The sequence below is a fragment of the Pantherophis guttatus genome, chromosome 1, assembly GCF_059756535.1.
Source record: "Pantherophis guttatus breed Tessera chromosome 1, ASM5975653v1, whole genome shotgun sequence".
Taxonomy (NCBI): Eukaryota; Metazoa; Chordata; class Lepidosauria; order Squamata; family Colubridae; genus Pantherophis; species Pantherophis guttatus.
The window spans coordinates 25,762,253-25,773,052 of record NC_142063.1 but is presented as its reverse complement, the minus strand read 5'-3'; the positions used below and the strand labels follow the sequence as shown (position 1 = coordinate 25,773,052).

Genomic DNA, 10,800 nt, shown 5'->3' with positions numbered 1-10,800 from the left:
CTAGAATGTAGTATTGCAAGCTAATTCTGCTGACTCAAGGATCCTCACTGTCTCAAGGTTGTCTCAGCCTTTCATCCTTCCGAAGTCAGTAAAATAAGGACTCAGATTGTTGGGGGCAATATGCTGACACTGTAAACTGGTTAGAGGGCTTTAAAGCACTATGAAATGGTATATAAGGCCTATTGCTATAATATGTTCAATATCACTAAATATAACCCATACAAACAAAAGCTTTTTTACGGTTCTCTCTCTCTCTCTCTTTTTTTTTTAATGTGGAAAGGGTTCCTGAAAGCAAAAAATTTAAGAAACTCTGCTTTATAGGATGAAAGGGATGGGATATATTAAGTTACAGTCTTAGCTGTACTCATGCTGTATGCAGCATTCCTTGTTAAAGGTAAGGACGGAATTGGTTAGTTTTAGCAAATTTTTGCTTCAATGCTACAAGTGCAACCGCACCTGAGTTTTCCCTCAAGCACAATCATACCATCTTATACACACTAGGATCTCTAAAATAATTTCTGAATGAATGGGATAAAAATATAAGTGATGTCATAAATATATAGCCATCAGTTCTGAAACTTCTAGAACTACACGGTAGCTGTTAGCAACAGAAAGAAAGGAAGACAGCAGGAGAAGGAAGAGACCACAACAACAATGAAGTTCTGTGCCAGGCTATTGTTTCTAATGTAAGAACCATGAATCCACCTTGGTCTTGGGATTCTTCTTGTAAAGAGCACCTGAATAAACAACAAAGCCAGAAAGGTAAAAACATCTGGCCCAGATAATTGGTACCAAGGGGGTGTCTTAGAAGCTAGTGCCTGGTGGACTGAGCAGTCTTGTCTGGCCACATGTAGATGGAAGAAGAAAAATTAATGATTCCTTGGTTGCTCTCAACTCAGCAACTATTGAGAACATTAAAGAAATGGAAGAAAATGATGGCATCAAAGAAGAGAGTAACAGCGATGTAATACAACATAAAGAAAATGGAGACGCTGCCCCCGTAATAGAACCAGGCGTTCCAAAGGTGCAACCTTCCTCTAAACAGTTTGTAGATCAAGATACACAGTCTGATAGCAAAGTTAGCATTTTCAGACGAAAAGAATACACAGACCAAAGTGATCAAACACACACTCCTCCTGCCTATGGAACTACTAGTATAGACTCCTCCAGAAAACAATCCAGAAATAGTCAGCATTTTGAAACTCAGGAACAACAATTCCCAGGCCAGGAATCCCGCCGCAATAGTCAGAAGGTAGGCCACCATAGCACTCATGTCTCAGACCAGGAATCCTGGCATAGTCAGCCACTCTCAGGCCAAGAATCCCGTCGTGGCAGTCAAGTGCTACCTGGCCAGGAATCCCGTCGCAGTAGTCAGCATAGTCAGCATCTCCCATGTCAAGAATCTCGGCGAAGCAGTCATGCTAGCCAGAAGTCTTCTAGAACGCAACCTATGAATGAAGCAGAAACAAAGGAACATCCAACTTGGGTCAGTCAAAGGACAGGGAAAGTGGTGAAATGCGAAAGCCAGCAGACAAGTAGAGTTTGGGAGTTCAAGCCACTTGCCGATATTCTTCAACCTTATAATCAAGTAGTTCATAAAAGCAGAAGCATAAAGAAATCAGCCGCTCACATTTCTTCTCAGCTTGTAGGGCAAGAAGCAAAGATCAGCAGCCAAGAACCAAGAAGTCAGGCTTCACAACAGGGTACCGAACAACCGAAAGAGGTCGTGTCTTGGATTAGCAAAAAAGGAAAGTTAGTAAAATGCACAAGTCAACAGACAAGCAGAATCTGGGAACATAAACCCCTTGCAGAAATCCTTTCTAAACAACAGGCACAGAGCATCAGAGATTCTAAAGAAAAAGTGATCACAGGAGAGACGGTTCTTCCCAAGGGGCCAGAAAAAGAACTGGCAGAAATAGCTAAGACACAGCTTATCAGGCAGGAAAGCCAAAAATCCCAGCAAGGCAGTCAGGAATTAAAAGGAAAGGAATCCCAAGATGACAGACAAGTAAAAGATTTGATAGCTGCAGCTGGAAAAGTGGCAGATATAACACTACAGACTGACAGCAGTGTGAGCATTTTCAGACGTAAAGAACTGATGGATCAAAATGAACAAACAGGTCTCTCTTCTGGCAGTTCAACAAGCAGCAGAGGATCTATGCAAAAGTTTCTACAGGAAAGACCACAACAAAAATCCCAGTTCGAAACTCAAAGGGAAGGACAGGAATCAAGACGTGGCAGTCAAGATATGAAAAGTAAGCAGTCACTGCATGTCAGACAAGAATCCAAAGTTCAGGAATCCAAACATGAAAAGGGAGAACCAGAAGGTCTAGGATTGGTGGATGACAGTAAAAAAACAGATGCTAAAGTTCAGGAACCTTCAGCAGTATCTGGCATTGTTTCTGATGAGAAAATTGTCCGGATGACTGGAAAAAGTGGAGCACAACTTAAATGTTCAGGTCAGCAAACAAGTGAGAGTCTGTTCAAAGACTATCTAATAGAATTATATGGTTCAGTTCCTAAACAGAAAAAAAGTCAGACCCCAGAGAGAAATGAGTTTCTGAGGGAAGGTCAAGAATCAAAAGTAACAGCAGAAGTACAGCAGCACATTGTGCAGGAATCTAAAAAGAGCATCCAAGAACCAGTCTTGCCAGGATCCAGAAAAGCCAGCCAACAGCTGGAAGCTCGAGGTTCTAGAAAGAGTCTCCAAGAATCAGAGGTACGAGGGTCCAGAAAAGCAAGCCAAGAGCTAGAAGCCCGAGAATCTAGAAAAAGTATCCAGGAGCCAGAGATTCCAGGGTCTAGGAAAGTCAGCCAAAAGCTGGAAGCCCGAGAGCCTCGAAAGAGTCTCCAAGAGCCAGAGGTTCCAGGGTCCAGAAAAGCCAGCCAACAGCTGGAAGCCCGAGAGTCTCGAAAGAGTCTCCAGGAGCCAGAGGTGACAGGATCCAGAAAAGCCAGCCAACAGCTAGAAGCCCGAGAGTCTCGAAAGAGTCTCCAGGAGCCAGAGGTGACAGGATCCAGAAAAGCCAGTCAACAGCTGGAAGCCCGAGAGTCTCGAAAGAGTCTTCAGGAGCCAGAAGTGCCAGGATCTAGAAAAGTCAGCCAACAGCTGGAAGCCCGAGAGTCTCGAAAGAGTTTCCAGGAGGCAGTGGTGCCAGGGTCCAGAAAAGCCAGCCAACAGCTGGAAGCCCGAGAGTCCAGAAAGAGTCTCCAGGAGGCAGAGATTCCAAGTTCCAGGAAAGCCAGCCAACAGCTGGAAGCCCGAGAGTCCAGAAAGAGTCTCCAGGAGGCAGAGGTTCCAGGTTCCAGAAAAGCCAGCCAACAGCTGGAAGCCCGAGAGTCCAGAAAGAGTCTCCAGGAGGCAGAGGTTCCAGGTTCCAGAAAAGCCAGCCAACAGCTGGAAGCCCGAGAGTCCAGAAAGAGTCTCCAGGAACCAGAGGTTCCAGGTTCCAGAAAAGCCAGCCAACAGCTGGAAGCCCGGGAGTCCAGAAAGAGTCTCCAGAAGGCAGAGGTTCCAGGTTCCAGAAAAGCCAGCCAACAGCTGGAAGCCCGAGAGTCCAGAAAGAGTCTCCAGGAACCAGAAGTTCCAGGTTCCAGAAAAGCCAGCCAACAGCTGGAAGCCCGAGAGTCCAGAAAGAGTCTCCAGGAGGCAGTGGTGCCAGGGTCCAGAAAAGCCAGCCAACAGCTGGAAGCCCGAGAGTCCAGAAAGAGTCTCCAGGAGGCAGAGATTCCAAGTTCCAGGAAAGCCAGCGAACAGCTGGAAGCCCGAGAGTCTCGAAAGAGTCTCCAGGAGGCAGAGGTGCCAGAGTCCAGAAAAGCCAGCCAACAGCTGGAAGCCAAAGAATCTAGAAAGAGTCTCCAGGAGGCAGAGGTGCCAGGGTCCAGAAAAGCCAGCCAACAGCTGGAAGCCCGAGAGTCTCGAAAGAGTCTCCAGGAGGCAGAGGTGCCAGAGTCCAGAAAAGCCAGCCAACAGCTGGAAGCACAAGAGTCTCAAAAGAGTCTCCAAGAGCCAGAGGTTCCAGGTTCCAGAAAAGCCAGCCAACAACTAGAAGCCCGAGAGTCTAGAAAGAGTCTCCAAGAGGCCGAGGTGCCAGGGTCCAGAAAACCCAGCCAACAGCTGGAAGCCAAAGAATCTAGAAAGAGTCTCCAGGAAGCAGAGGTGCCAGGGTCCAGAAAACCCAGCCAACAGCTGGAAGCCCTAGAGTCTCAAAAGAATATCCAGGAGCCCGAGGTTCCAGGATCCAGAAAAGCTAGCCAGCAATTGGAAGCCCAAGAGTCTAGAAAGAGTCTCCAAGAGCCAGAAGTTCCAGGATTGGAAAAAGTTAGCCAGCAGCTGGAAGCACAAGAGTCTCAAAAGAGTCTCCAAGAGCCAGAGGTTCCAGGTTCCAGAAAAGCCAGCCAACAACTAGAAGCCCGAGAGTCTAGAAAGAGTCTCCAAGAGCCAGAGGTTCCAGGTTCCAGAAAAGCCAGCCAACAACTAGAAGCCCGAGAGTCTAGAAAGAGTCTCCAAGAGGTAGAGGTGCCAGGGTCCAGAAAAGCCAGCCAACATCTGGAAGCCAAAGAATCTAGAAAGAGTCTCCAAGAGGCAGAGGTCCCAGCTTCCAGAAAAGCCAGCCAACAGCTGGAAGCCCGAGAGTCTAGAAAGAGTCTCCAGGAGCCAGAGGTGCCAGGGTCCAGAAAAGCCAGCCAACAGCTAGAAGCCCAAGAGTCTAGAAAGAGTCTTCAGGAGCCAGAGATTCCAGTTTCTAGAAAAGCTAGTCTACAGCTGGAAGCACAAGAGTCTCAAAAGAATCTCCAAGAGCCAGAGGTTCCAGAATCCATAAAAGTTACACAGAAGCAATCACAAGAGAGTAGACAACTGTATATGGCTGAAATGACTGAACAAGTAGGTGCCTCTGAAAGCCAAGCAACTCTACAAAGATCCACTGGTCCTTTAGACAGGGAGAACAAAGGTTTGCAGACATGCAGCATAATTTCTATAGAAGATGGGATGTGGCTGAACAGAAAAACGGGCAAGCTTTTAGTAAGTCACACTCAACAAACTGAAATTGCCTCACGTCAGGCCCCTAATAAAAGAGCAGCAGAGAGTGGAAACATGGCAAGGCCATTTGGATCTGGGAGCCCTGAAATAGGGCCTCAGTTGGAAGAATTAAATCAGATTGGTACTACAGATGAGGAAAAGATAGATCAGGACCAGCAGCAGCTTATTCGCAAAGAATCCCCTCCTGGTAGCCAAGAAGTTTCTGGCCAGGACCAGCCTCCATTGGGGAAAGAACTTGAACCTGTCATCCAGCAAGGTTCAAATCAAGAACTGCTCAGTGACACAGAGAACCCACAAAATCTAGAGCAAACTGAGGGAGAAGAGCATGAGTACACAGACGATGTTGAACAATTGCTAACTCAACACTTGAGTGAAGCAACACTAGAAAGTATAGCAACTGCTGAAGGAGATGATATATCTGTACGGACATATAGTGCTGTTTCCGTAGAGGAAGGATGCTGGATCAATAAAAGAACAGGCAGAAAAGTAGTGTCTCAGAATCTGCAAACAGAAGAATCTTCATTTCAGAAACGTGAAAATACAGAGGAACCCCAGAACAGTGACAAACCACCAGAAGAAGACATGACTGAAATAACTGAGCCAAGTGGATAAAACATGACAGGCAGCATGAGGAGATGAAGGAATGAAGAATGACCATGATCCCTACGGCCACTATACCCAGTGAGTAATTAGCTATTTGTAGACTGATAGGCAGCACTGTCTTTTCCCTAAAAAGAAGAATGGTATTGAAGGTTTGCTCGGTCTTACTATATATTAAAAAAAAAAAAGACAAAATATATGGAAAGGGGAAATATTTTAGGAAATCTGTTGGGTCCCTTTCATCAGAAAAGCAAAGCTATAGTCATGAAGAAGCAGACCTAAAACAAGATTTCTTTAAGCAGAATAATTATCTTTTGGGGATGAATAAAAGATCATCACAAGTAGATCTGTAAAGATTTGGTTAATTTTCATTATTTTAAAAAAAATTGAAACTACCAAAAAAGATCATTTGCAAAATATAGTATAAAATGACTTTGTATAAATATACAAAAAGGATGAAGGCTATTGCTTAGCACATTGTAAGCCGCCCTGAGTCTCCGGAGAAGGGTGGCATATAAATCAAATTTTTTAAAAAATGTAGAATTTCAGATACAAAAATGTAGATTGGCAACTCCCTCTTGAACTGTATAAATTATATAATTATATTTGTATTACACAATTTTTACATAATGTAATATGTGAACTGTTGAATAAAAGCTGAATCAAAACATCAATTGACATAGGTTGCATTGAAATGTGTTGCTGATACCTATGAATTTCAGCCTATGTAGAAATCCTTCAAGGATGCTGGAGAAGATGAGAGGGGGAAAAAGCAGCTACTGATATGGAAAAGAGCCCCATTTACAATGAATGTACATCACTCAACATCTGTTCTATCAAAAGGAGCTGAACTGTTGTCCCCTGTAGCAGATAGATCATTGGTCAGTGATCCTCCAAGGATGCAGGCATCAATGGTCAGTGATTATCGGTATAGTGACAATTTAAAAATAAATACAATTGTTTAAAAATATGATGTAGCCAGAATCATTGTACAACCTCCTAGGGGAATAATGGATGGGGAAGTGAATAGCAGAGAGTTTTTATCATTCTTATTGAAACAACAAAGTGTAAATATAAATAAAAGTAGATCTCGCCAATGAGATCAGGACACCAGAAATCCTTAATTGTAAATGTCTGGATGATCGATGTTAAACAGCTTCCTAAATTTCAGTAGGGAAGGAACCAGCCTGAACTCAGGGCTACCCAAAGGAGCCAAGTAGAAAGTGCTCCAATCCACATTTGGTGGTGCAGATGATTCTATCTGTATCCTCAGACTCCATAGATTGAAAGAAATCCCAGATGACCTTGTAAGATGTTTCCCTAATTATCTCATTAGATTGCTCAAGTAGCATCTAATTCAGAGCAAATGTAAGTAATTATAGTTGCTAAGAATCTGGCAAATGAGTCACAGAAGCACGTAGAAAAGTCTCTTGTCTGGTTCTTCCACAACAGATTGCAGGTTATCCTCAACAAGGCTACTAAAGGAGATTCTGCAAATGCAGAAATGCAGCAAAGAAGGACCACTGTGCTGTTTGTGCCACTGCGGTGTTGGCACAAGCATGAGCTATACCTGCATTTAATCATGTTCACTCATAGTCTTCTCCCGTCATCACTTTAGGTATCTTTTTTTGTTGCCCAGACAAGAGAGCATTTTGGGATTAGTGAAAGAGAAAGACCATTTAGGAGTAATCATCTACAGCAGAGGTGTCACTCAATTTCATTGAGGGCTGCATCAGGATTGTGGTTGACCTTGAGGGCCAGGTGGCCATGGCTGAGTGGGCATGGCCGGGGTGGGCATGGCCAGCTCAATATCACTTGAGTTGAGGGGTGCCTGTGACAACCTGGATGGATGCCTAGGAAGTGGGGCAGAGGCAGCCCCTTGCTGGCTCCAGGGTGGCCCCGTGGATCTAAGGCTGACCATGTTCTGTATTGGGCAAATTTTAGATCACAGGCCTGATCTAACCACATTGTGGGCTTGCACCCGTGATTTGATGAATTCTATGGTAGAACTGGCTGCGATACACTGGAAGAATCCTCACTTACTTTCTGAGATCTACAGTAACTGGATTCACTGGTCATTTGGAGTTGACCATTCAAAGGTACCTGGAATTCTGAGATCTATGAGAGATGTTTTACCTGAAGTGAAACCAACAATTCAGTTTTACATGATAGTTAAAAAAAAGTAGCATTGATTTTAGCACTGACATGACTTGTATCCTCCAACAACAAAAACAAACTATACGCAAACACACACACACACACACACACACACACACACACACACAAACCACAGAGACAAATACACACCAATACATATACATATATATGAAATAATGGGTAAGGAATTGGAATATCCAGTTTTGGAAAAGCAAATGAGTTTCAAAAATTGTACAATGTACATCTTCTGATTTAAGAATAAAGTGAATTCATTGAAAATTCTTATTTAACATTTATTGGATTTTTCAGATAATGTTTAAAAAAGATTTGATTTTTTTGTGTTAGTATTATAAAAAATTACAATTAGAATGGTAAAAATTACAATTAACTCACTTGATTTGCTCCTGTCCAGTCCTGGCTCCCTTTTACCTTTCAGTTTTAACATATGTTAAAATAATGGTGAGAAAGCATATACTACAGTAATTAAAGATGTACATCTAATGTTGACTTAATACTCTCAAAATATGAAATTTGACAACTCTGGCTTTAATTAACTAGGGCTTGCAAAGATAATTGTTTAATGAGATAAAAAGAAAATTATGCTTCTCAACTTAAGGAATGGATTCAAGAGATGTATTCCTTATAAATGTTTGAAATGCCTTTATACTCTTAAATTGAGAATATGTGACAACATGTTTCTTTATGGTCTACAAAGAGGGGAAGATCTCAGACTAGACCACATTTCCTTTTTTGCCTAGTCAGGATTCAGAAACTTTTTACTTATATTTCAATTATATTTGTATAATCACCCATTTCACATGAAAGTGACTCTGGGTGGCGTAGAAATGCATGTCCTATCACTAGACTGGAGATGAATGTGGTTTTATTATGCACTTGTTTTGTCAATTTATTTATTTATTTATTTTATTTTATTAAATTTTTATACCACCCTTCTCCTACTGGACTCAGGGCGGTGAACAGCCAAAAATAAAAATATCAAATTTTTTTAAAAGAATTAGACAAATTTTGGCCCAATTAAATTTAAAACACCCCAACTAAAATCAATTTACAATTAAAAATATCTAAAAATATCTAAGGGTGGGGGGTTACGCCAGCCCAGCTAAATAAAAAAGTTTTAAGGGCACGGCGAAAAGCACGGAAATCTGGTATCTTACGTATCTCCGAGGGCAGGTCGTTCCAGAGGGCAGGTGCTGCCACAGAGAAGCCCCTCCCCCTGGGGGTTGCCAGCCGACAATCGGCTGATGACAATCACCATTGTCAATCGGCAGATGGGGATCGGCAGATGGGGACCAAGGAATCCCGCAGTTCAGTCTCCCAGATGCAGCGAAGAGATCTGTGTCAAGAAGCAGAGTTTGGCACCAAATTGTTGGTCGCACTTTTTCAGGGGATACCAGGCCAACACTTTCCACTGTATCTTCCTCTCCCTATTACAATCCCTGATATGCTCCCTGTCAACATCTATTCCCAAGCACTCCCAAGCTCTTCTTCTACCATCCAGCCACCCAAATTCCCCACAGTCCAACTGTAGACTCCTCACTATTCACACTTAAAGTCAACAATCTGGCAACCTTCTCTTTCTGTCTCCTCTCTCTCTATCATTTATATATCCCTCCCAACTCCAAAACCAATAGCACCCTCATTCCAGGCCCTACATCACTACAGCCACCAGGTTGAAAAGACCATCTCCTGGTTTTTTTTCACTCCAGGGAAAGTCTCCAATTCCATCTCCTGCGTCATCCAAGGAACTGTCCTGTTCCACCAACGCAGTCCCATATCTTCAAGAAGTTCTCCCACAAACAAAGGGCAAATTTGTGCCTACTGCAACATGCAGCCTTTAATCACAGCTTTTTCCAGCTGATGGGAGATCTTTTGTCTGGCTTTAGTTTAAATACATGGCAGCAACTGCAGGACTCTGCAAGTCATGTTCTCCCCCACCTTGCCACCTTGCAGCGACCAAGCCATATCAGTCTCCATCTATCCTGAGGCAGCCACTGACATTTGTTTCTTCTTTGCTATCCGATCTTAACTTCAACAGATGCAACAAGAGCTTGATAGCCCTTGAACTCAACAGAATAAGGCAGATAGACCTGTTAATATATATAAATATATTCTGATTGTTAAAAAAAAACAACTTGAATGCTAAATTGGAGCGTATAGGATGGGGTTAAAAAAGAGAAATTCTTTCTTTCTTTCATATTTTCATCTTATTTTTTTGCTTTCCTTTCAGAAAATACTTCACTGCACGCAACTATCTATTTTACAGTACAAACTGAAATCCAAGCAAAGACCCAATCCCCCTTCTCTTAAACTGCCACCCAACAGCAAAATCAACCACAAGGGAATGTCAGCGAGAATTATCTCACGTTCTGCTAAGCTCTGACAGCAAGTTCAAGCATTAGGTGTCCATCATCTGAGAGAAGTGACTGCTCAACACAAAGGACATGCTTGCTACTTAAAACTTCTCACTGTTGATATTCTACTCATTTACCTGCAGTGTCTGTCCTATATATGTATGTAAGAATGAGATGATGAGCGCAGACCTTCTTCAATCAGGTCAGATGATCTATATTAAGAACTCCTTGCCCATAGGACGATGAGGGGTCAACAGCTAAAATACATGTTCCATCTAAGTCTAGTTTCTTCTGCCGAGAAAGAGGTTTCTGTTCTACCTCCTTTTCAAGCTGCCATAGAGTTTTCATAGTATTAACTTATTGTGTTTCTGAGTTGACTTTATGACTGTATGGTGGAGGGAATTGCTGCTTTCCTCTCTTTTTACATAAGATCAGTCTGCCTCAGTTTCAGGATTACTCCTAGGCAGGAGTTCCTGATGTTGTTTTCTGCTGGAATTTTATGCCAGTGTGAGATGGTTGGGAGGCTGACAATTGCTGGAGAGACCAATTGCCTAGGAATTCCTGCACAGTTCCATAATTTATGCCATCACAAAACTTAAATTCAGTGCCTTAGTCCAGTACCCCATCTGT

At 42.9% G+C, this 10,800-nt stretch overlaps 1 protein-coding gene across 2 annotated transcripts; it reads left to right on the top strand.

Moving 5' to 3' along the window:
• Nucleotides 1–610: 610 nt before the first annotated feature.
• Nucleotides 611–10,454, top strand: LOC132712214 (coiled-coil domain containing 8 subunit of 3M complex). 2 transcript variants are annotated; one of them, XM_087894989.1, is made up of 4 exons: nucleotides 611–5,722; nucleotides 6,364–6,555; nucleotides 7,586–7,740; nucleotides 10,047–10,454. In XM_087894989.1, the coding sequence occupies exon 1, from the start codon at nucleotides 923–925 to the stop codon at nucleotides 5,651–5,653; it is 4,731 nt and encodes a 1,576-aa protein (XP_087751115.1). In that variant the 5' UTR covers nucleotides 611–922; the 3' UTR covers nucleotides 5,654–5,722; nucleotides 6,364–6,555; nucleotides 7,586–7,740; nucleotides 10,047–10,454. The 2 variants fall into 2 exon arrangements, with proteins under 2 accessions (XP_087751115.1, XP_087751119.1); XM_087894993.1 differs by lacking the exon at nucleotides 7,586–7,740.
• Nucleotides 10,455–10,800: the final 346 nt, after the last annotated feature.

Bases quoted from the DNA above. Each gene is read 5' to 3' on its own strand.
- LOC132712214 (XM_087894993.1), top strand. From the start codon at position 923: ATGGAAGAAAATGATGGCATCAAAGAAGAGAGTAACAGCGATGTAATA.